At 42.7% G+C, this 27,296-nt stretch overlaps 1 protein-coding gene across 1 annotated transcript in view; it reads left to right on the forward strand.

Moving 5' to 3' along the window:
- LOC138295883 (chitin synthase chs-2-like) overlaps positions 1–27,296 on the forward strand; it is a 442,200-nt gene that overhangs the window by 329,898 nt on the left and 85,006 nt on the right. Inside the window, exons 14-16 of the mRNA XM_069234486.1 lie at positions 19,428–19,480; positions 20,403–20,467; positions 24,041–24,151. Coding sequence (XP_069090587.1) covers positions 19,428–19,480; positions 20,403–20,467; positions 24,041–24,151 — 229 coding nt within the window. The remainder of the gene's footprint in view (positions 1–19,427; positions 19,481–20,402; positions 20,468–24,040; positions 24,152–27,296) is intronic.

Raw genomic sequence — 27,296 nt, forward strand, 5'->3', positions numbered from 1 at the left:
CTGATGCTTTGCTGATCGATCAATGACCTGAGGACGAAGACTGATTCTGCTTGCTGACCCGTACCGAGAATAGGTAGATATGACAATGTGACCGAATTGCATTTTTTATGCCTTTCTTTCTAGGTACCAACTGCGCTGTTTTAATAGTTTTCCTTAGCTAGATTTTTTTCTAAATTGTGTTCTAAATTGTCTGGCATGAACCCTACATGCTGATGCTGATCTTGGTTAGTTGAGACTATTTACATGACGACTGGCAAATTGCAGGGACAAATGCTTGAAGAGCTATCCTGCTGAATTCTATGTACGTGATTACTTCATCGCAACTGACTTTGTTGTTAATCTGCACCATTGCTTTAGAATGTGTTGTGATTCAAGCCTTGATTAGATTGCGTTTCTTCAGTCGCTTTGGTCAACCAGTATTGTTTTTACATGTGTTTCATTTGATTTTGAGATTAATCTACATGATTTTAGCACTGTTCATATAAGGGAAATAAAAGTACTAAACCTTACTAAATGTGTGGTTATTCATGGCTGAAAGGTCATGGTGTGTGCTAACTACTGACTTAATTGATTATTGATTAGACTAATGATTATTGGTTATTGTGTATTGATTACTGTTTCTGTACTGGAGCTATGGTAAGAACATCTTAAATGAGTCAAAAGGTTAATTGACCTATACGCGTCCCCTTGTAAGTTTACTTATTAAGGGCCGACGCGACCACCCTTGGCCCCTAGTTCTCTTACTGCGCCCTCAGCTTCACAACAGATAGTGTCGGGTTCCAGTGAAATCCTTACTGTACTGGCTGAGATTAGGCAGTCACTGAAGCAACTTTCAGATCAGAGAACTGTGGCTTCCTCAGGACATGCTATCACTAATCAAGAGAGAGAGAGAGAGAGAAAATCACCTAGCAATGTTCTCCGAAACAGAAAACCACATCACACCGTTGTAACTAGGTTGAGGGAAAAATAGTTCGGACCATTCTTCCAAGTGTTTGTTTTTTTATTATTGAACATAACCTCTCATTAGAATCACTGGTCGGATTAGACGCCTCACCCACTAAATAATAGCATGTGTCAGGAAAACTATTGCCAGTGTTTAGTAATTCCCTCAGGAAAAACAATTCCCCTTTTACTTGTACCCATGTTGGTTGCAGTGGCGTCCTCACTCCCGGTGGCTCTTGAGGCGGCTGTTCTTAGAACTAGCTTCTTCAGGTTTAACTGCCACTCAAGATGGTGGCCGCAAATCTTTCTGAGGTCAGCTCTCTAGTGTTTCGACCTTAGTCTTGTGACGGAGCTTCCCTCCAGCTCTTTCTCTCTGGGCATTGTGCACTTCAACTGTCAACCTTAGGAGAATGAGCACTGTTCCTGAGGTGCTTCGTTTCATAGAGAATTCTTCCAGTTTTGAGTAATTAATTATTTTTCTTGTTACGGTGTGCACACCAGCTACGTTTTCCCTTCAGGAGAAGCTGAATTTCTTCCTTATTCCAAAATCTGGCTATCGGCTTTCTGAGGAGAATTTGCTTTGGCTTAACATAACTTCAAGCAACTGCAGTAAGGAATACTTTTGTGTGATTTCCAGACTTACCTATATGCATATATATACATATATATACTCAAAACTTTTCGCCTTGAAGAGTTGCCAGTCTTAGAGGCAAACCTCAGTGATCAGACTAAATCCTAGAGACTGTGATTGAGTAAACTGAACCTTGAGAAGGAGTTTTCGTTTCCTGTAAAAGACATTAGTAGATATTTGTGAACCTTTGAACTGTTCTCCAGAGAACCTTGGATACCTCTGACTCCTGGAGAAAAGAAGATATTAAGTTAACATTGTTCTCTTAGAGAGAGGCTAGTCTCTCAAAAGATCCAGGTTAGGAGAACGATAGAATTGGGTGAATGTGAATGGCTGAACAGTTGAATGCACAGTAGGAATGTACTCATCTATGCTCTTATCACCCAACTTCAGGGCCTTTAAAGAAATCCCAATAAGAAGAAAGGTGCAGGTAACAGAAGCACACACTGAATTTCCTATCTTCAAGTGGGAAACACAGGCTGGAACTGGATCTGGAGGCAGTCTCTCTTTTTCTCGTCCCATTCAGCTTTCCCCCTAGCAGATGCAGGGTTCAGATAATCAGTAAAGTCTAAGCATGCATCTGTTGGAGGTAGTTGGGTAAAAGGCATCTGCTCCTGTGGAAGTTTGATTTAATGGGTAATCTCCTGACAGCATGCTCCATATTGGCTGTCTATCCACACCCCAGTGAGATACTACCGGGGCAGACTCAACCAAAAACTCCTGGGAGAACTATATAAAATACCAACTGGACAGTAGCAGGGGGCAAGATCATACTTAAAAATACCTATTGGCATACCCCAGGAATTTCGCCTTTATCACAGGGTACCAAAGGTATAGATAAAACCAAGTTATTCTTTGTTTCCTTTGGGTCAAGAATATTCTCTGAAAACATTAATCTAAAGCCAACATGTTTTGGCCCTCACTTAGAGCTCAGTCGGGTCTAGGGGCCTTCGTCAGCGCCAATAACCACTTTACCTGCATTGAAAACCAAAGTGTTATTCATACGGGTGAGGTCTATCCCTCTCACCTGATCTTCAGACGCCTTCACTCTAATCCTATCCGTGTACTAGTCAAACATCATGCATATCTGGCAGAGGTGCGGCCCTGTAGTCACATTTATCAACGATCACACACTGCCATTAAATCTTTGGCCACCGTCGCAGACCGCTAAAGATACCCAAGGACAACCTGGGCTGTTCCCAACCACACAGTCGCTAGGGGTGGTGGAGGGCTGGCCTGTTTGGTCATCACCTCTGGTATCACAGGCTGACTCTGAGAAGAGGTTGGGGTTTCGTACAGATCCTTCCACTGCAGTGCTTTCCTCAATTGTGTTTTTGCTGTCTCAATTGGCAAATCCTGCAGTAGGGAGCCAGGGAGGACACACACTTACTGCCCCTTGGGCCCCTTCTCCCACCATGTTGTCCGCCATTGCTGATTTACAAAGGGCCTGATTTAGAGTTTGGCTGACGGGTTACTCCGTCACAGACGTGACAGGTATCCCATCCACCATATTAAAATTCCCATGGGATATAATGGGATCGTGATATGGTGGACGGGATTTCTGTCATGTTTGTGAGGGAGCAGTCACATCTGTCAAACTCTCAACCAGGTCCAGAGACAGGTTGAATGCATGGCAAAAGTGCGCAATGGGTCTGGGTCAGACCTCGCAGCCTGAAGGAGGGCACAGGGGCCGTAAAGGAGCATTGATGCCACCATTTCTAAATCACGTAACAAAACTGAGTACTGCAAAGGACTCTGGCTCTTTGTGCAAAGCGGTGGGTAGGCATGATACTTTGCTCTCCAAGTTGGGGAAGTTAGCATTGCATGTTCCTGTGGAGGTCAAGGAGAAAATATGGAAGGGTGAGTTGTTGATATTTTCTCGTTGCTTAGACCCAAAAACAGGAGGGTGAGACAAAATAAAAGGAAGGGAAGGATGCCTTCTTGAAGGAGAAGAAGCCTAAAGTTGAGGAGTGCATTACTAAATGGTTGTTTGGTTCTAACGTTTTTATGACGGCTATGCTAGAGAAGAAACCAGAGATAGCTGTAGCCATGATATGTATGGTAGGGTGGCTTGGTTGGATTATGATAGAGACTTTAGGTGGGCTAAGGTGGAGGACCCTGATATTAGGTGGGAGAAGACAGAGGTCAATGTATGGCTTGAAAGTGTGAATCACAACCCCCTTAAACAGCCTTTTCATAATCATTGGGGTTCTAGAGACAACAAGGGATCCTGTTGGGCCTTCAACAGAAAGATATGCACTCGGCCAGCAGGATTTTGTGAATTCAAACATGTATTTTCATTCTGCGGGCACCCCTCCCATCTGGAATTCAAATGTATTAAAAAATCCAAAGGGGAGGGAGTCCTATAAGTCATCGTCCACTTATCACGGGTTACCACACCCCTAGCAACATGACGATTAGAGATGTCAAAGATATCCAAACTCTGTTATCAATAGAACATACAGAGGGCTCTGCACCTTCACTTACTGACATCCTCACTGATCTTAACATAGACTCCAACATCAGAACGCTCAGCGGTCTTAAGACCACTTCCAAATTTACACCTGTGATTCCCAGGGATTATGCCATTGATTCCTTCTGTAGGAAGGTCACTAATGACCTTTACCACATGGAAGAACAATACACTTTGGGACAAAAGTCCATCTCCTCGTATAATGTTACACTAGCAGAAAAAAGAGCCATTGCTTCTCTTTCTAGATGCAATGATATTGTCATCAAAGAAGCCGACAAGGGGGGGAACATCGTTATTATGGACAGGAAAGATTACATATCTGAAGTGGACCGTCAGCTATCAGACTGTACAGCATACCGTAAACTTACTTACAATCCCATGCCAGATGTTAACAGATACATCCTACAGAGGCTCCAAACATTTATGAATCAGGATCTGATCTCGGACATGGAGTTTAAATACCTATACAACAGCACACCAACGGTACCCTGTATATACATCCTACCCAAGATCCATAAAAAGGGTGGGTTTCCCCCGGGTAGGCCCATCATCTCAGGCATTGGCTCTCCTACAGAAAAACTATCGGAATATATTGACATCTTTCTACAGCCTTTTGTCCAAAATTTACCCTCTTACATTAGAGATACCAAAGATCTACTCTGTAAAATTACAGATTATGAGTGGACGGAAGGACATTATCTAGCCACACTGGATGTCACCTCTCTGTACACGAGCATCCCTAGATCAGAAGGACTCACTGCCATACAACACTATCTAGACACCAGGGATGCCTCCTTACTAGACCACTCGAACATGTTGATGGACCTGATTCAAATGGTCCTAGACAACAATATTTTTATGCATAATGGCATATGGTATCGCCAAATGCAAGGAGTAGCGATGGGGGCCAAATTTGCTCCATCATATGCTAATCTCTACATGGGATTTCTAGAGAAAACCCATGTATGGCGTATCTGTCCACCATCTCTGACGCAACATATTTTGTATTGGGGCAGGTACATCGACGACATTCTAGTCTTTTGGTCAGGTGAATTAGACGCATTTACACTCTTCACAGAACATCTAAACAACAATAGCTACAACATTAAATTTACCCATGAAGTCAGCCCCGTTTCCATTAACTTCCTGGATCTTACCATCTATATCAAACAGGGCAAAATATGTACCAAATTATATAGAAAATCAACAGCGTGCAATGCAGTACTTCATGCTACTAGCTCTCACCCGAGACCCCAAATTGATGCTATTCCGTATGGAGAAAGCACTAGAATACGTCGTAACTGTAGCGAGGACCAGGTGTTCAAAGAAGAACTACATAACATGGAAACACGGTTCAGATCCAGAGGCTATCGCCCACAGATCATTAAAAAGGCATGCAATAGGATCTTGAAAATCAAACGTCCGGATCTACTCATGAACCCAAAAAAGAAAGACCCACATAAACGCATTTCTCTTATCATCAGACACAGTGCACTCAGCTCTCAAATCTTCAAAACCATACGCAAACACTGGTCACTGCTCTTAACAGATGATGTGCTCCAGAAAGGACTTACTACGAAACCTAGCATAATCTACAAAAGGGGCACTACTTTACGGGATCAGCTTTGCCACAGCTTTTTGCCCTCTGTCAAAAAAGGTACTTGGTTACCAAAATTGCCACCAGGCACTTACAAATGTGGACACTGCAGTATCTGTGATTATATTAAGGACAAAACACAGAATTTTCGGTACAATACCCAGGTCGAACATAAAATCAAAAATTTCATCAATTGCAATACCAGTCATGTGGTGTATTGCATTGTATGCGTCTGTGGACTCATTTATGTAGGCAGCACCATCCGCCCTCTCAAGGAGAGAATCCAGGAACATCTGAGAGCCATCAGAACACACAATACAAACTACCCTTTTGCATCACATTATAACAAACAACATGGACAAAGAGAAGTCTTGGATATAACTATACACGGGATAGACTCTCTAAATAATATGCCCCGAGGAGGCAACCGCACACTGGCCCTAAGACGTTTAGAGAGCAGATGGATTATAAAACTACGGGCAGTAGAACAGGGCCTGAATATCCACAAGGACCTACATGTATTCTTATGAGCATCTGCCGGCTGTTTGTGATGCCCTTCACTGTATATAATTGATGTCGTCCTATGTGTATTTGGTCTGTACTGACTCGGGACACTACACAACGTATTTATGACAACAATTTCTCTTTTTTATATGATATTTTTTTCTTTTGCATTGTGTCCTTTTATTGATATTGTAAAACATACCAACAACCATCACCCCATTCACAGGCGGTTTTTCTTACAATGTAAAAAGAAAAGCAATTTCTTATTCTCCGTATCTCATCTCTCATGCTAAAAACTGCTATGTTAAATAGTCCGTTTTGAGGCTGCTTACTTACGTTTGTCTTTTTTATGTCGATAATGTTACTGTGTCTGCGCTACACAGAGATCTATGATCCATTTCAAATGTGTAATATGCTTCTTATACTCACATGGCATGGTTTGCCTTAAATAGCTGGATAATGGCAATAATATATAAGCATGCTGACATCGGGTAATATTCATCTTTCCCTTTTTTTCACCTATATCCACCTTTACAATATATACAAGCCACGTATCCACTCTACTATCTTTCACCTTTTACACTGGTTACAACACCTATACCACTGTATCAGTCCTTTCATTTGTATTTCTCTCCCCCCTTTTTTTCTAACTCTCGGCAAGTTTTTCTGTTATTATATATGAATATTTCCTATCTGACCCGGAACTACACCAATATGGCGTCTGCCATTGCCCATCTGCACTAGGGCTCCCTAAGCGCTCTATCAGACTAGTTCGTAGTCCTTTTTTAATTTCTTAATGTTTTCGGCGCGCGCATATAGACGCCGACAATCTGCAGGACGCAGATTACACCGGCAACAAGACAGCGTTATCATGCGCTGTTTCTTGAGCTCTTCGAACTATTGGACGCATGACCAAACATACAGCGACTAAAGGAAATAAGGTATGTGCAGTCCATTTTCAGCAGCCGCAGAACCGCACCGGCATACGTTGCCTTTCGTATTTTATCCCTTCTGAGCATGAATTACAGGAACCCCGACGGGGCAGATCTTCCCTTCTTTTCGTTTAATTGGATGAAAGTACTTTGACGGGGATTCCCGCTTATAAGGAGTCTGGACTCTCCCGCTCCTTGAAATATAGCCGGTGGGACCATGCCCTTGTCCTTCATGAATCCTAATGGAGAGACGGACACGTGTGTCTACATTTATTATATATATTTTTTCTCTGGTTTGGCCATTATAGCTCTTCCTTCCCTTTTCTTCTCCCTTCTCCACCGCGACCTGCTTTGTTTTGGCGGCCATTATTGCACGTTTCCTTTCCCTTTTTTTAGCATTTTTCAGCCTTAACTACGAGCACTAGGAGAACATAACATTGCCTAATCTAGACCATTCGACTTATATGGATGAAGAATTGTAACCACCCAGTTATTTTCAACAAAAATGAGAGTGTAGGCAGTAGCTCTCATACTATTTCTGGACTACTAGCTGGAGTTGCCATTTCAAGTTTTCCTTGATATACCCACTCCTTTTATGTCACTCTTTTCAGGTTGGGCCCAGAGGGACCCCGTGTCTATCACCGTATGTAACTACGGATATACGATTTGACCAATACTTACAAGTACGGCAAACTGCATAGTGCCAAAGACAGGAGCACTAGCGACAAAATATGGCTAGACTTATTATCTACATTGATATACCCACTCCTTTTATGTCACTCTTTGCAGGTTGGGCCCGGTGGGACCCCGTGTCTATTACCGTATGTAATCACGGATATACTATTTGACCAATACTTACAAGTACGGCAAGCCGCATAGTGCCAAAGACAGGAGCACTAGCCACAAAATATGGCAAGACTCACTATTTACATTGGGTAGGTTACTACTACTTTCTTCTTCTTCCTACCGTTTTATCCAGTTTACCCGGCCCACCATATTTCAGTAGCATAACATGTCTCATTTGGTTTCTCCTTCTAGAACCAATGCTATATTTTAGGGGCTACAGCAACCCTAGTGAAACTATTCTTCATACAAGTTTGAATCTATGAGGTAAATACAACCTATTTGTGTAGTATTCCTACTCTAATCTTGGCTTGCATACACGGTTTTTCCTCCTATTTGCTACCTACCATGCATGCATCTATCCCTGTCTTGGACACCAGTTCGAAATGTAAGGTTTATTTGCATGCTTCCCTATTGCACAAGGGAAACTTCTCTACTCACTTTGAAAAGGAACCTCCTAGGTGTTTTTCAGCTATCTCATCCACGTGCACCATCTTCCTTTTGTTTTTTAAAAATAAGTTAAAGAGGCTTACTATAATTGCTTTATTGTTTAAGTAATGGGGTATCGCTTTTCTGGTCGAATATTCGTGTATTCCGAAGGGTTCATCCCCCGTGCAAAAATGTGTATCCATGTGACAGATCCTCATACATTGTATCATCTCATGTATAAGAATTGCCATCTGTTTATGTTTCAGCCTTGAAAAAGTCCTTTAGGACGAAACACGTGTTGGCTGTTGTCTGTTCTTGGATTAAACACTCCATGCAACTCTACTCTTTTTGGACTATATATTTATTTTAGAGACTCAGAGTGCCCTGGTCCCTGTTTCCTTCTCAACTTGTATCTCACAGCACAGTCCATGGGTGGTCCCCTCTGGGGTTCCATCTACGAAACCTGTGCAATTTGGAAACCCTTTGTGGTTGGGTTTCTACGACCAGGTTTGCACCGCGCACAAATACAGGCTACGCGACTTTAAATTGATTGGTTTCAGATGTGCGACAATATAGCATTAACCACTTCCTTGTTATAAATGTGTACTGACTCTGAGAAGAGGTTGGGGTTTCGTACAGATCCTTCCACTGCAGTGCTTTCCTCAATTGTGTTTTTGCTGTCTCAATTGGCAAATCCTGCAGTAGGGAGCCAGGGAGGACACACACTTACTGCCCCTTGGGCCCCTTCTCCCACCATGTTGTCCGCCATTGCTGATTTACAAAGGGCCTGATTTAGAGTTTGGCTGACGGGTTACTCCGTCACAGACGTGACAGGTATCCCATCCACCATATTAAAATTCCCATGGGATATAATGGGATCGTGATATGGTGGACGGGATTTCTGTCATGTTTGTGAGGGAGCAGTCACATCTGTCAAACTCTCAACCAGGTCCAGAGACAGGTTGAATGCATGGCAAAAGTGCGCAATGGGTCTGGGTCAGACCTCGCAGCCTGAAGGAGGGCACAGGGGCCGTAAAGGAGCATTGATGCCACCATTTCTAAATCACGTAACAAAACTGAGTACTGCGAAGGACTCTGGCTCTTTGTGCAAAGCGGTGGGTAGGCATGATACTTTGCTCTCCAAGTTGGGGAAGTTAGCATTGCATGTTCCTGTGGAGGTCAAGGAGAAAATATGGAAGGGTGAGTTGTTGATATTTTCTCGTTGCTTAGACCCAAAAACAGGAGGGTGAGACAAAATAAAAGGAAGGGAAGGATGCCTTCTTGAAGGAGAAGAAGCCTAAAGTTGAGGAGTGCATTACTAAATGGTTGTTTGGTTCTAACGTTTTTATGACGGCTATGCTAGAGAAGAAACCAGAGATAGCTGTAGCCATGATATGTATGGTAGGGTGGCTTGGTTGGATTATGATAGAGACTTTAGGTGGGCTAAGGTGGAGGACCCTGATATTAGGTGGGAGAAGACAGAGGTCAATGTATGGCTTGAAAGTGTGAATCACAACCCCCTTAAACAGCCTTTTCATAATCATTGGGGTTCTAGAGACAACAAGGGATCCTGTTGGGCCTTCAACAGAAAGATATGCACTCGGCCAGCAGGATTTTGTGAATTCAAACATGTATTTTCATTCTGCGGGCACCCCTCCCATCTGGAATTCAAATGTATTAAAAAATCCAAAGGGGAGGGAGTCCTATAAGTCATCCGAACAGTAAGGCCTTACCCATCCAGGTTCGGATTGAGAAACTGCTCCCTTGTCTTAATTTGTGCCCTAACAGGAAGGTGGATCAGTTATTATATAAGGGGTTTTCCAGTGGCATTCACATACCGGCTCATGGGGTTGTATCTGTTCCTCATTGCAATAATTTGTTGTCTGTGTGGGTCCATCCTGGGGTGGTGACTCAGAAGTTAGAAAAGGAAGGTCTGTTATGCAGGATTGTGGGTCTTTGCTGATCCCCCAGAGTCTAATTTTATTTGTTTCCCTTTGGGTGTGATGCCGAAAAAAGAGCCCGGTTCGTTCAGGCTAATCCTTAATCTCTTGGCACCCAAGGGCTTATCTGTCAATGATGTGATCAGCTCTGAACTCTGCTCTGTGACTAACTCACCAATCGACATGATGGTGACTAAGTTGCGCAAGCTGGGCCCCAGAGCATTTTCTGCAAAAACAGACATTGAGTCCACACCTAGACTTCTTCCTGTTCACTCTGATAATTACCAAATGCTTGGCTTTTAGTATGGAGGTCATTGTTTTTAGGACAAATGTATGCCCATGGGTTGTGAAGTTTTGTGTAACTACGAACAGTTTAGCTCAATGTTGCAATGGTTGTTCACCCACAAAACTGATTATCAAGGCATCATACATTACTTTCATGATATATTTGTCATGGGTCTGCCGGCTTCCGGGGCTATTGAGGAGTTGATTTCTTTATTCAGAGATCTGGGGGTTCCACTTGCTCCTGACAAAACAGTTGACCCGTCTACTTGTCTTTCCTTTTTGGGCATTAAAATTGATAATGTTCCCATGGAATGCAGAGTGCCTTTTGACAAAGTCCACGCCTTTAATCAGCCTATTGACATCCATCCTCTCTAAGAAGAAGGTAACTTTGCATCAACAACAGGTCCTGGTGAGTCAACTCAATTCTGCACTTTGCATTATGCCCATTGGGTGCCCCTTTTCCTGATAGATAGCCAGGGCAACGGTGGGTCTCACACAGAAGCACCATCATCTAGATTGCAGGCTGAGTTGAAGGAGGATTTAAAGATCTGGTGGAATTTTTAGCAGCGTTTCAATGGGTCTGTAGTATGGCCAACTTCACCAGTTTTGAGCGAGACCTTGGGCTTGTTTACTGGCGCATCTGGCAGTGTGGCTTTTGGGGCCCTTTTGGGGCATCAGTGGCACAGGGCTGACTGGCCTGCTGTGTGGCAGGATGGCGGCTTGACTAAGGATGATGCATTTCTGGAACTGTTCCCGTTAATATTGCAGTCACCATTTGGTCTGCCGTTTTCCAGAACAGGACGATAATTTTTTGGTCAGACAATATTGCAGTGGTGGAGGCTATTAACAAGCAGGGAGCCTCCTGTATACATGTTGTGAGATTACTTAAACACCTTGTTTTACTTTGCTTGTAGCTGAATGTTGTCTTTAGGGCCAAGTACGTACCGGGTGTTTATAATAAGGTGTCTTATGCTTTATCTCGCTCCACGTTACAGGAATTCTGGGAGTTTCACCCACATCCAGTAGAGCGGATGACTGAGTTCTGACATCTCTTCGGAAGACTGGAGTTCTGCCCTGTCAGATTTAGGGGCAGCTTTCTTGGCCAAGTGCATGCTGGGGCTTATCAAAAATGTTTCAAGACCTACAGGACTTTTTGTGACGGCAGGGTGTGTCAGAGCCATTTTCACCCACTTCTCTGTGCCCCTTCCTAGCAGCATTGAGGTCGCAGAGCAGACCTGTTTCTTACACAAGGGCATATTTGGCAGCCATTGGCTTCTTCGCCAATTTGAAAGGCATTCAGAGTGTGGGCAGTTGCTTCCTGATGAGGAAGACCTTAGCGGGATGAGACAAACTGGAGGGCCCAGTCAAGGACAGGAGGAGGTCCCATGATGCACAGGTGCTGGGCGCCGTTCTGGCCAACCTCCATGAAGTCTTTAGTTCTGCCTTTGAGAGGACTTTGTTTCAGGCTGCATTTTACATTTATGGGGCTTTTAGAGTGGGAGAGTTGGTAGGGGCCTCAAAAACTGATTTCTCAGGTAGCTTGCAGTGGATGAATGCCGACTACACTCAGATAAGCTTAATCTCAGGCTCAGAAAATCCAAGACTGACTCAACTGGTAGGGGACCCATTGTTGAGCTAAGAGTAACACAGGGGTCAGTCATTTGCCCAGCCACACATATTAAGGCATACCTTTTGTTTCAGGCCTATGTTCAATCCCCTGCACTGTTCATCCATGATAATGGAGAGTGCCTGTAGCGGTACCAGTTTACGACTGTATTGCATAAGACGTTTACCAGTATTAGGATCGACCCTTAGGGTTATTCCTCACATTGTTTTGGAATCAAGGTGGCAACTGTGGACATGGGAGCTGGTTTGTACTCCTTTGACGTCAAGCGGATTGGCTGCTGGTCATTATCTTGTTTAAGCATTGCATTTCCCCGGAGTTACTTTGATTTTGCTGATTTCACATCATGTTGATCGTTTATTCTGTTGTCTTGCTCTTCGTTTTTTTTTCTTTAACATGCCTTCCAAGGTTGGTTGGGTCCATGGCCATTCCTTTATGCTGCACCTACAGTTTGCAACTGCATTGTAAGTCGAAGTGTGCTGAGTTGAAGGACATCTTCTTCAATGGTGTGGAGTCCGGGGGCTCAGGATCTGCCAGCTACATCAACTGGTGGAAGAGATGAAAGGTCGCATGGGACTGCAGTTCCCGGATCTGATCATCATTCACATCAGTGGTAGTGGCATACTGAAGCTAGGGCATAGGGCAGTCAGGGAAGCTTTGTTATAGGAGCTTGCCTGGCTGAGTAGGTCTTTCCCCGAAGCAGCTATAGCCTGGTCACACATGATACTGCGGTGCAAGTGGGGTCCGAGCTAGGACCCTTAGGGACATATTTATACTTGTTTTGCGCTGAATTTGCATCATTCTTTTTATGCAAATTCAGTGCAAAACTAACTCCATATTTATACTTTGGCGCTAGACCCGTCTAGCACCAAATTTATGGAGTTAAAGTAAATTTTGGGCGTGGAAACCTACTTTGCGTCAATGAGATGCAAAGTTGGTGGTCCAGTGCAAAAAAGACTTTATGGCCTTAATGCCATATTTATCCCCCGTTCTAAAATTACGCACGGGGGGCAGGAGGGGTCAAATGATAGTGCAAAGATTGCTTTGCACCTTTATTTGACGCCTGGGTCAGGGCAGGTGTTAGGGGACCTGTGTGCCTACTTCCATGGTGGAACACCATGGTATAAGCCCACAGGTGGGTGCCCTCCCCTGGCCCCAGGGACAACCCCACCCACACCAGAGGGACAGCGGAGAATGGGGGACCCCATCCATGGTAAGTATAGCTACGTACAGGTAAGTATTTTATTTACTTTTTTTTAAGTGCCATTGGGGGCCCGGAAGTGGGCCCCCCTACATGGCACTGGGTGCAATGGCCATACCCAGGGGACACTGGTCCCCTGTGCTGGCCATTGGGGTGATGGCATGACTCCTGTCTTTTCTAAGACTGGAGTCATGTGGTATGGATGGTTTGCGTCAGAAAATGACGCTAGGCTGGTTAGAGTAATTTTTTTTTTACTCTAACTTGCCTAACGTCATTTTTTGGTGCAAAACCCCCTTCCATACTGCCTGTCCCGCCCGGCTAAAGTCATTTTTTTTTTTTTTACGCTAGCCTACCCTTTGCACAGGCTTGCACCATTCCATAAATATGGTGCCTGGCTGGTGCTTAGAAATGGTGCAGGCCAGTACTAAACGTTTTGGTGCAAAACTGTGTTGGTGCAGTTTTGCACCAAAAAGTATAAATCAGGGCCTTAATGTGTTAGGCAGGTTCCTCAATGCGGAAATGGCTAAGCTCTCGCCCGGGGCTGGGACGACTGTGTAACATACCACATAAGTTGATCTTTGGTGGGGTGGGCAAAGAGCTGGTAGGCCTTGGTAACCCTGGTGGCAAGAAGTGAACCCAAAGATTACAGTATGACAGCACAGAGAGTCCTCCAACTAATTTCCTAGAGCAGCATTGAAGGGGGACAGCAATCTTATTCCCAAGAAGGAAAGTTCACACCAACTGGAGGGCAAGGACGAGCCTCGGGCCCACTCACTTCAACAGATCTCTACCCGCCATGCTGACTTGACTTGGACCAGGGGGATGAAGTGCTAAAATACACTCTAGTCTTGCCAAAAAGCCAGGTTATGAAGCCTAATACTCTTAGGTCTTGCCAAGTGGCCATGGAGGGTTTTATTGTGTCTGCTCCTAAGGAAATCCTTTTACCTTGCCAAAAGTTGAGATTCTTTTCCTCTTACTATCACAACCCTGACTTTGCACTAAGGAAGGTTCTCTATGTCCCCATCCAAAGGCTAACTTATCCTGAAATAACATCCAGCCTCTTCTAAGGCCAGGGAGTCAAGGCCAAAGCACTGTCCAAGGGGCATGCTGTAACCTATCATGCCTCTGATCCTTCCACTTTAATCCCTCCCGTGTTTGCCTAATGGCAGTGTAAGCTGCAGGCTTCAGTAACCCCCTCAACATAGCATCCACATTAGCATTGCTAAGGAGCAGGGTAGGCAGTCCCACTGCTCAGCGAGCCCTCCTCAGAGACTGCTTCGCCTTTGAACATAAAGTAAAGGCATGGGCTGTTTCTCTGTTAGGGCTCTGGGGCTGCTCCTCTCTGAAATTCCTACACGTTTACCTAAAAAAATATTTAATAGATCAATTTATTTAGGTATACAATCATATATCTGAACAGATCGATGTATTTAAGTCTGGATTGTCTATCCCATATTCGTACTGAGGCAGGAGACAGAAGCCTGGCAGAAAACGAATTTTCTGCAACGTGATGCACGACGCAGAGCTTACCTTTCTAAAGCCCTTGAGTGCCATTGTAGTGTATGGTGGTATCCATTGTAGGCCAGTGAATGTCAGCTTCGTGGTTTTGGGCGTCAGTCTGCATCCCTGCGTGAGGCCACGCATCCGGCATTCACAGGCATAGATCCTAGCCTCACCCATTCGTCACAAGGTAGTACTGGATGCAAACATGTGTGATTTGGTGCCTTGTCCAGAGTAATGGTAAGTGTTATAATTCTGATCTTGTGTTATGTATTTTGTGCAGAGCACTCTGGTCATGCTATTATCCCCCAAAGTGACATCCTGGCTCTGGCTGCAGGTCCATGGCCTCTTTAGTAGTGGCTGGCTGAATTTGTTCCCCCACAAAACTGATCCATAAGATGAGCAGGGTTTTTGTTCCATTGTGAAGTTGAACCACATATCTGAGTCAAGCAAAAAGAAAGAAATATGTGCTTATAGTAAGGACAGCTACATGCTTTATCACATTAAAACTGGCAACATATTCATGCCATTAATATTAATGCCAAAAACATGGATTGATTTACGGAAAATGAATGTTAAAAACTTTAAGGTATAGTATGTCAGTGATTTAGTTCCTCTTTTATTTCATGTGTTTTACTTATTCTTGCATTCCCCAAGAGTGTTAGCCATTTCATCATGTTGTATTTCTGTATTTTTTTCGGGCATCTTATTACTCTTGTATATTGCAGGTTTGCAGGGTTTTTATTAGGGGCTTAGATTGAGAGCTGTGGCACTGAGGCTGAAAGCAAAGCAAATTGCCTGTCAGTGTGTTGGCTTCTCTTCAGAGCACACAGAACAATGGTCATGTATTCCAGTTGCAATTGGTATTCTGTGTAAATGTGTGTGAAGAAGGGTAACAGATGCCAAAATATTTACAAGACAAAAGTAAAAGAAAATTAGGTGCTTAAATGTAAGTGATTGCAGTGTATGTTTGGGGGTGGAGAAATGAGGGAGATGCAAGTAAGTGCATTCAGGGAAGAGTAAAAAGAGGGTGCTGAAGCATGGTTAGAGCATTCTTGTCCAAAGTTGATGCCGCATGCAGTGCAAGACACTGGGCAAGCACACACTTGTAAGGGCCTGAATTTGTTGCACTGTACAATTTGCACATTGCAGTAACTGTTGACCATGTTGATGTAGTAAGATATGGGGCAGATTTAAATATGTTTAATATTTCAAGAGTATACATTCCTACTGCTTTATGAACCTTGCTTTCTCACTAAATTAATTTGCTTCAAAACACACCATTTGCCAATCTTTTTTCAATGTTTTCTTGGGAGGAGGATCCCGGTCCCCATGTTTATCCATTAAGCCTGCTCACTTCCCTTGCTACATAATAGTCATATCCGCATGTTAAGCCTCACCACTTTCAAATATCACCAGCTGCTACTGGGTAAAGAGATATCCTAAAGAGCTGACAGCAGCCCTAGTTCCCTGTTTGCAGTTGTGAACATGACACTGGAAGAGCTCTCAACTACCAGGGTGCTCCTTTTGCAACAAAATGCTTTGAACCAGGGCAGCTGACACCTCTATAATTATCCTTTTTACAGCTGTGAAAAGAACACTGGAGCTTCTGTCAGCTGTCCCATGTACTCCCTCGCCCTCATTAATGGCAGTGAAGGAGGTCTGGCACAGATGACAGCTGCACCAGTACCATGTTCAAAATCATTAACTCAAGAAAAAAGTAATCACTTCACACCCTTGGGCAAGATAGGCCAACAACCCTCATGCCTTTGAGTAAGACAAGGAGTGGATACAGTAATTATATCCTCAGGGTGTGACATCTCCTCTGGGCATTAAAAACACCAAATATGACTCTGGGGCTTTCACTCCTCAGACTGCATTAAAAGGCTAAAAGAAAACTAAGGAACAATATTTTCAATTTTTCTTCTTTTGGTATGTCTAGATGCTTGCAAATACTGGGAGATATTACAAAATTAAGCACCTGTAGAAGTGCCGATCTATGCCATATATGCATTTGCATTAGCATGGTTCTGCACTTACAGGTCCTGATTATGAGGCATCCAGATTTGTGCCAGGATACCATGTGGCTGTAAATAATGTTTCCAACTGGAATCCCCCACATATATCTGGAGATATCTGGATATTACTGCCATTTAAAGAGAAACACGATATGGACCAGGATTTACTGGGCCTCCTGCTATGTCGCCATTCGAGGGAAAAATCTGCTTCTATTTACCACCCACTTTAAGCACAACTTACATTTTCTGCAGTTTTTAAAAATATAAATATATATATATATACATATATATAATAATAATATATATATATGTGTGTGTGTGTGTGTATATATATATATATATATATATATATATATATATATTGCACAAACACTACCCCAAGGTATTGGAGCGATTTACATGAATGAGCACCAGCTACATTACAGAAGGTCACATTTATTTATTTTTTTGTTTTCTTGAGGCACGGGGATATTGAGATTTGGCCAGAATAACATGATATGGAGCTGACACTGAGACACTTGGGGGCTGATTTACAAGCCCGTAGGGCCCACGGAGCATCACTTTCAGCGGCAGTCTGGTGACGCAATGCCCATTTCCAAATTTACCATGTGGCACTAAGCCATTTTGTGTGGCTTAACGCTGCCTTGTATATATGGGCTCCCTGACTTAGTTTTCTGCGCCAGAGGGTCACGCAATGGGTGCTGCTGTGGGCGTTTCTATGAAGCACCCATTGTTTTTGACACTACCCCAGATTTACAAGAAATCATAAATCTGAGGCAGCGCCAAACACTAACCCCAGGGGTGGCGTCTGAGTGGTGCAATGTGGAGAAATACTTTTATTTCTCCTAATTTTTGCTTTTTCTATGTGAGCTGCAAAGCATCATAAATGATTATGTGCAGGAAGCTGTCCCTTCCTGCATATAAACAATCACTAAATAATGACGATTTGCTACTTCTGTGTGTGCTGCATTCTGCAGCTCACACAAGTGACAAATCGCCATTATTGACTGTTTATATGTAGGAAGGGACACCTTCCTGCGCATAAACAATAATTCCCTGCAATGTAGGAACCCTTGCACTATGGTGCAAGGATGCCTGCGTTAGCGCTAGGCAGCTAATTTTAGTTCCAATGCTAGGGGAAACACAGTAGTGCACCGTATTTTCGTAAATTCGGCACGTTCATGCATTTCTGAAGTGAAGCAGCGCTGCGCCACTTTCTTATAAATTAGGGGCCATATTTATACTTTTCGACGCACAACTGCGCCAACGCAGTTGTGCGTCAAAAAATTTAACGCCGGCTAACGCCATTCTGAAGCGCCATGCGGGCGCCGTATTTATTCAATGACGTTAGCCGGCGTTAGCCGGCGCTGCGGAGTGGTGTGCGTCTAAAAAAATGACACACACCAGGCAGCGCCGGCGTAGGGGAAAATGGAGTTTGGGCGTCAAGAAATGGGGCAAGTCAGGCTGAGGCAAAATTATCGCCTCAACCTGATTAGCGCCATTTTTTTTTGACGCCCAGACGCCATTAACATGACTCCTGTCTTAGCAAAGTATGCCACAAAAATAAAAAATTAAAATTACTTACCTGAACTTACCTTAAGTTCCCAGGGGTGGGTCCCTCCATCCTTGGGCGTCCTCCTGGGGTGGGCAAGGGTGGCAGGGGGTGTCCCTGGGGGCATGGGAGGGCACCTGTGGGCTCCTTCCGAGCCCACAGGTCCCTTAACGCCTGCCCTGAGCAGGCGTTAAAAAATGACGCTAACGCGGGTAGACGTCATTTTTTTGGACCCGCCCACTCCTGTGCGCCATTTTTGCACGGGGTGGAAATAAGGCGCACAGGCCTGGGAGTCATTTGTCATTTTTTAGACGGGAACGCCTACCTTGCATATCATTAACGCAAGGTAGGTGTCCACGCAAAAAAATTACGCAAACTCCATGAACTTTGGCGCTAGACGCGTCTAACGCCAAAGTATAAATATGGAGTTCGCTTTGCGTCGAATTTGCGTTAAAAAAAACGACGCAAATCCGGCGCAAACAGAGTATAAATATGGCCCTAGGCCCTTAGTTCCAAGATACCCCAGTTCCTAAGTCAGAAGCTCTGGCCGTAGCACCGCATCCACCTATTCGTTCCCCAAATGGTAGATGATATCTTAACCGTAATGGGCACCCCACTATTAACTTCTCATAATGACATATAATAATTAGCACAACAATAACAAATTACAACATGTATAATATCAACTCTGGGTTTGAAAAGTCTTGGCTCACCCTTAGTCCTTGTTCAATGCAATCCGACTGAAATGACGCAAGTAATCAGATCAAAAGCATTCTGAAAATATTGATATCAATAAAGGGCACATTTTCACTGTGTTCTCTTCCTCAAAAGCCAAATAGACCACGATGTTGTTGAATTGAATTCTTAAGAGGGTTATCAAGATTATATGTAACCTTTAGTGTCAGGATATTTTTAGATAAACTTAAATATAAAAATATCATATCTTTCTTTTCTTTCAGTCAAGAAACAGAGGCAGCCATCTTACGGGAAAATCATATTCAATCAAAAGAAAGTAAGTGCCGCAAAAGTGTGCATTACAAAATTAAAATTCCTTAAAGAGCTAAACTGCATCCTACCATGTGATTTCCTCATGAACAACAAACATAATGCAAGGCTTATACGAATATGTATCACTTCTGCTTCACTGGATGGGAGTCATTTAGATGTTTGCCTGGGAACTGCCCAGGTGTCTGACTGTGGCGGGCAAAAAACAGAGGGGAAGATAGTCACATAGGTGCTTATTATGATTCACTTTCAAAATCCCAAGTAAAACGTCAAATTTGCAGAGCAAATGGGGAAATCTTTGCTATAGCACCTCTACAATACGCGATCCTACATTTTCAAGTGCAAGAACCTGTGTGGCCACTCAATACCTAGATGCACCAAATGCCTAGAAGGCAAGCACGTTTGGTATTGTATAAATAGTTTAATCCACAAAAACAAGTGTGCCCACCAAGAAAAGCTTAAAAGGTCTTGCTGATGGGCCAGAGAAATACTCAAAAATACAGCTGGGGCTCTTATTCTAGAGCAGGAATGAATCGTTAACAATATAAAAGATTTCCATTTAGAGTACATTTGGTGAATATTCAGAAAATTTGGCATCGCTCCACTCCTCTTGGGATTGTGTTCTACACCCCTGATTTAAAGCATAAGCCATAATTGGAATGTTTTGTATTGCAGCTTCAGCAGGATAGCCAATGTGGATCTTCTGCTCCAGTGTCCCAAACATAGAACATCATGCCAATTTCATCTTTTTTTTGCTTTTGCGGTATGGACACTCGAAGTAAATCTCCCACTCACATAATGTTTTCTATCAGTGCAATTCCTTCCTTGGTGAACACAGACAATTAAAGTGGAAAGCGGAATAAAACACCTGTAACAAATATTTTTTTTAATAGCCGTATTTTTCATATTATCTGTGATTTTTTCTGTAGGTTGGATTGGACAACTTATTCAGAAGTCAAGGTGCAGTGTATTTCAAGAAGAGAACCTTCCTGATGTGAGTTAATTTGTTTACAGTTATTGGGAATTTTGTAAACTTCAATAGGCAAAACGATTAACATCAGAATCTAACAGGGACAGGAGTTACACATATTGCCATGTTTGATTTAATATGCATTTATCACTTTGATGTATGAATTTTAATTACACTCTATTCGAAGCACTAGTACATAAATATAACATTAGAGGTAGTTTAGGAGTATCTAAGTGAACACAAAGAACCTAGGCAGGCAGCACAAAAAGCCAAAAAAGTGCACATAATGTACTCTAATTCAAATTGGAAAGGCTAATGTAAGTAAATGATTTTTAAGATTGTTTTTTAAGTACAATGAAATAAGGAAAAAGATGAAGGAGAGAAGTTCAGTAATTACAAAATTGAAGTTATAGCCATAATCGAGTGAAAGAGATTTAGGCCCTCATAATGAGTAGCCCAGATACTAGGCCGGATGTCATCACCGTTGGAGTTACTGATACCAGGAAAAATCCAGTCCATAATGAGATGGGGCCTGAGGATCCACTAAGAAAAGAGGGATAACGGGGAATTGGTAATATCAAGTCAGAATTCCCTGGAAATTTTTCCATTTCCCCAGTTTGTCACACTAATGTTTCTGCTGTTTTCAGCAGCTGTAATCTCTGTGAGAAAGTTTTCAAAGTCAAAGTCAAATGGAACTGGTAACTTCTTCCACATGCCAGTGTGGTAGAGGTATTACATTTGTCCCCTCACTATGAGTGGAATGGCGAATTCTGAATACTTTTTTGCGCAGGGCTGTCAATTCCTCATTACACTGTAAATTCCACACCCTCAGTTTTCCCTTTCTGAATTCCAACTGGTCAAACCTGTTGAAACGTAGCAGGTGAAAAAGAAGATACATTTGGCACTGAGTGCAGAAAATAATAAATTCTGCTTGTAATTCTTCATTTTCTGGAGAACAAATAAGAACAAAGGCTATTTATGACACATAAATGTGGTGGGGTAATTTCCACATGCTTTCTTGGCACACTCATAATCACGGCTTTTTTCAGAAACCAGTTTGTTAGTCCATGGGGGAGAAGAACCTCTGTCTTGATTGGAGCTGTGGCTGCTCTGTGTTTCATTTAGCTCTATGTGTGTGTGCTGAAAGCCTCATTACAGATCACATGTGTTTTTTTACTTTTATGCAGCATGTGCGGGTTGTGGCCCTTGTCGCTGACTTACTAAACTAGCATTTGCAAAGCAATAGGTCTCACCTTAGCGAGAGTTAGAGCTGTTGGCGTTGTAGATGATAATGACAACCTAGCATTTGGGACCTGTTAGAAATGGGGTCTTTGGCAGTCAGGTTAGCCCCTGTCCAAGCAAGGACCCTCACTCTAGTCAGGGTAAGTAACACACAATCCAAATTATCCTGTGCCCACCCTTTGGTAGCTTGGCATTGAGCAGTCAGGCTTAACTTAGAAGGCAATGTGTAAAGTATTTGTGCAATAAATCATACAATAACACCATATAGCACCACAAAAAATACACCACACAGTGTTTAGAAAACTATATAATATTTATCTGATAAGATGCAGGTCAGAACAATTAAAATGTAATAAGTATATGTTGAGATATGTGTCATAAGTCTTTTAAAAGCAAACAAAGGGCCTCATTACAACCCTGGCGGTCAAAGAACGCCAGGGTTGTTTTGGCGATTGTACCGCCAACAGGCTGGCGGTACAATCTGCCTTATTATGACCGCGACGGTAGCGCTGCGGTCGCACCACCGGGACCGGCGGTTTCCCGCCATGGTTGTCCCGGCGGTTTTAATCCGCCAGGGCAGTGCTGTTTCCAACATAGCAGCAGGTATTTTTCCCAAACAAGGCTGCTTCGGATATGGTTGGAGTCCCCTTGTTGGAAATGATCTGTGGCAGCAATTCCACAATATCTTTGTGACATGTTCGAATTCCCATTGCTCCAGACGGAAATTGGCAATGAGGGTACATTTCTAACATTCTCATTTCAAGTGTCCCAGAGTATAAACTTTACACATTGTGTGTTAGGAGCACACATATGTTTTTTCATGAAACACAGCTATAGTGTACATGACATTCTTGCTAGGAGTAGGTTATGCTGGACACTCCATCCTAAATTGGGTGGCAGAACAATTCTGTGTCTCCATCCACTGATCATGTAGTATTTCTACTGGATCTCCAATTGGGAAGGCTGTCTTTCGCATTAACTTCACCCTCCCTCAAACCAGGCTTGTGCAATGAAAAAGTCAAAAGGTATGACCAATTTCCACACCAAAATAAGGAATCTCATTTGGGAAGGTCAGCTCCACTCAGACATCCTAAACAATACACATCATATTATGAACATGTAATTCCACTCATGTGCACACAGGTACAGGGATCATTTATACTAGACTCTCTCCCATACATGCCCTTGTTTACTCTCAGTAGAGGAAGGGGTCCTTTACCATGCATTACGAAAACATGTGATTCTCCTTCAGCTTTTTTTTCTTAGAGCTAGACATCTTTAAGGAGACATTGGTGGTGGTTCGTAAGAAACAGGACTTAATCCTGTGGACTGCTTATGGGATGTTACTCTCTTTCTCCTTTGCGGGGTGGATGTAAAATGTAGGGCACCAAGATTCATGGACAAATGCAAAAACCAGTGAGGCTGTGGCTACTGACAGTTAGTTCCTACTCCAAAAACAGACATATAGCCCCTTACACACTGCTCAACCTACAGAGCTGTTACTCATATTGTGAGGCCCAGGACATACGTCCTTCTGGCAATACTCCCTGTGAATCCTTCATGTCAGATGACCATCAGGATCCATACCCATTTCAAATTGTCTAAGAAGGCGGGGTTAGAAAAACATAAAGGAGACTAATCCCCAGTTGTACAGGTAATTACAGGGCTCCTCATTACAACCCTCAGGAAATACACTATGAGATATGTAGCGGATCCAACCAACATTTCAATGATTACAAAGAATGTCTCAGAAATTCCCTTACCAGACCCACATGATCAATCCCCATCCATCTTTCCCTCTGTTGCTAGGAAATATTGATAGGGAGTAGCGTTCAGCAGTGTTACACACTCAATGCAGCACTGTCATGCATTGTCATGTAAGGGGCTAAAATAGCAAATTTAGAGAATCCAACCTCCTAATGTAACGACTTGTGGACTTAGGCAGCATATGTGCTTCTTTTAAAAACTCTAGATTCAAACTGAAAGAAGGAACCTAACATTAGAAATGAAATATTTTAAAGATGTAATGTAAAGAGAACCCTAACCAAACAACCTTTTATCCTGAGATTGGAGCACAGTCTTAGAAATGTATGGTGAGTTACTGAATTATCACATGAGTGGGTCTTTATAATAGATATTTGGTCGGAAAGGAGGAAACAAAACTCTGTTCACTCAAAATGGTTTGTTTCCTTGGGAAATGAGAACAAATATTGATATAAAATTTGCTTTAGAAATTCTACTGATGAAAATTAATGTTGTGATTGTCATGTGCAATGAATTTACCAGCAGCATTTGTCTTCTCACATATATGAATTTAAATATCTTCTTGATGTCTTGAAAATCAAATTTTTTAAGGACGAAATGGAGTTTTGGAAGAGCTTGATTAGGAATTACCTGGAGCCCATTAAGGAAGACAAGGCAACACAGGAAAGGATCCAGAGTGACTTGAAATCATTGAGAAACAAGGTATGAACAAACGTTTATAATGGAATTGTGAATTCTGGAGGATCTATGCATGTTGCAAAGAGATACAACTATTCTATTCTGTCTAAATGTCATTGATTACATTTAGTACACTTAAGAAATAGCTAGAAAGTGATGGGGATCACCATGAAACATTGTGAAATGAAGGGACGTTGTTATTACATTGAACATGTTACTACGTATCCTGGTTCTCAGGAGGAAATAGTCCCACATGATCCTCTAACATTAACGTGTTCCATCCATACCTAGTCATCCAGGGACCATTCTTCCAGATCTAAATAGAATACTAATTTTTAAAATGAACAACATACACTCCAGCAGGAGGGAGCACACTTCTGGGACCCTGAAATATGCAATATGATCTGGAAAATGAGGCAGAAGCTTCAATATCAATAATGTCTTTTGTTCAGATGACAAAATATGTATTTTCTTTATCCTAATGATGCTACTGTACCTGTCTCAATATTAATGAACCACCTAAAGGGAGAAGCATTTTAGTGACTTTCCTGTTTGCCATTTTATTATTAATCAATTACTTGTTTCCATCTCTAACATAAGACAACAATAAGAGGTATTTATGTTAGTGGTTGCTTCACTAGAACACTGGCACAGAAGTTGAGACCAGATTCTCTTACACATCTATTCCAAGCCACTTACTGGTTTATTCAACTTTTTTATGTCTGCCTATTGGATGTAATGGCTGCTAAAGAGAAGATATGCTGCGACTTGATGGAGGTGCATCTGAATGGTACAGCCAATATTAGACCTAGACGATTTTGTCAGTTGTCCTTTGTGTGGTAGTGATTTTTTTGACAATGTAAAGAATGTTTTGTCCACTAATAACTCTAATAAATCTTTTTTTAAAAAGTTAATCAACCTTGGCTCTGTCATGGAAACTTTCATGCTGATCCACCGTGCTGGAAACAAAAAGAGGGTGTCCCAAAAGGCTGATTTCCTGTGTTAATTCCAGAAGGAAATGTTGCTCTCTTATACAGAAAAAATGGCTAAACTGAATTACAACAAATTTGGCAAAAAGTCAGAACTTTCCTCAAAAAGCATGCTTTTTGTGATTACGTGGTTTTATGTTCAGCTGTTTTTGAGATATAGGCACCTAAATAGGTGTTGGTGATGTCATGAGGAGCACAAATGTTAGTTATATCTGGACACATGGTCCCTCAAGAGTCCTGCTGAACTGACATTTTAAAAAAAGGGCTAACTGAAAAATGTAAAAAAGTAATACTTATTTAGCAGAGGGTCCTTTTCGCCCAGCCAGGCATTTTGGTAGCATTTGGTCTAATTGGCTTGAAGCAAATACGGCTGCCATTACAGGACTTGGGGTCTTGGCCTGTGTGCCCTGAAACTATTTTTAAAAATGGTATAAGATGGCAGGTAGGGACACTCCAAACCCTTGGCACTTGTGGGGGTGACCCAGAGGGACCACCCCAGGGGTTAAATTCATTTTTTTTTTGCTGTGGGTACCGCGGTACACTCATGGACTCAATCGTGGCCATTGCATGAAGTATTATGGGACTCCTGCTGGAGTCTCTCCACAAGCTTCCACCCGATGGTACAGTGGTGTACCATTGGGTGGAAATATGTGGAGCAGCTCCCACAGAAGTCCCTTAATACCTCACAGGAGGAAGCGTGCATGGAGCTGCAGTATCATGGGATGAAAGCTTGTGTGGTGGATACTGTGTACATCTGAGGTAGCTAAAACAAATAAGAAAAAGAAAATGCAGATTGGGTGCCATAGGTTTTGGGCACCCATGGGGGTCCAACCCGTGCTCTGCACTGCTGGAGACTGCATGGAGTGAGGGGGTTGAGTGCCAGCAGGGGGACTGGGTGCAAGGTCTGGCCATACCACCCGCTGTGCATGGACCAAGGCTGCGAGCAGCAGGACGTTGGGTGACTATAGGGAGCCTTGATGCTGTACTCCAACCAACTTCCACCATGGTGCGCAGCCCAGGGCCATGTGCAGCAAGGACATTAGCTGAATATGATCACAATGGAGGAGCTTGGTGCAGGGTCTGGCTTTGGTTGTGCGCAGATGGGTGTTGGGTGGCAGCAGCGGGGCTTAATGCAGAGCCTGCATACAATTTTCACGTTGTTACTGCCCATTCTAATGCCTTAATCTATAAATGTAAGGAATACCCATTTTCCTAAGTTAATAACAGGGACAAAAAAAAAAACATGGATTATCCTCTCCATTTACTTAATAAACATAAAAAGGCAAAAACATATCCCACCTGTGCTTATTGGTTCCTACCTGCGAACAGATCCAATCTAAATTAAGCATATAGAAAATGAAAACATTTGGGATAAGTCAAGTCTCAATATATCTCATGACTAATGAATATCATAAACCCAAGATATGAAGGTCCAGATTTCCTGTTTTTCTCTCCCAGCTCATGACAGCAAGTAAAAGTTGCTGCACTTGGTTGTGTAAAATGGCGACAGCAGAAATGCATCATGTCTCCTAGCACTCATGCACTGATTGCTGCCTACAGTAAGGCAAACATCCTTGCACCATTGTACAAGAGTGCCTGCATTATAGACAGGCACCTTAAAGGCATTTTTCTCTTTCTGTGTGTGAGGAAGCAATGTAACAAGGAGAAATAAATATATCTCTCCTAGTTATGCCTGTTTCAATGAGGCATAGCTTTTGGCTGCATTCCTAAGTTTACTAGCTTTAGTGAATTTGGGGATGTGCTAAAATCCAGGGGTGAATACATAGGAAAGCCCAATCACTCACCATAGAACACCTACCTAATGCAAAGATATGCAAGGCAGCAATATGAATTGACTTGTGTTTCTTTTTGGAGAAAATCCCACACAAAGCCACTCAAGTCTGATTTGTGTGGCTTTGTTAATCACAAATAACATTTTGTGCCATGGCTGTGCCAAAAAAGTGGCGCATCCCTGATGCATTTTTATTGTTTCTCACTTAAGGCAGATTGACTAAGGTTTTGCATTTGAGTTGCTTCACTTTTGGTATTTACTAAGCCATGCAAAGCCACTTTGTGTGTTTCGTAAATGCTAAGTATCACAAGGCAACACACAGAGCTGTTTACCTTTACCTTGTGTTGGGAAGGCATGACATGAGTGGAGCATGGGAATTCTCATGTAT

The sequence above is a fragment of the Pleurodeles waltl genome, chromosome 5, assembly GCF_031143425.1.
Source record: "Pleurodeles waltl isolate 20211129_DDA chromosome 5, aPleWal1.hap1.20221129, whole genome shotgun sequence".
Taxonomy (NCBI): Eukaryota; Metazoa; Chordata; class Amphibia; order Caudata; family Salamandridae; genus Pleurodeles; species Pleurodeles waltl.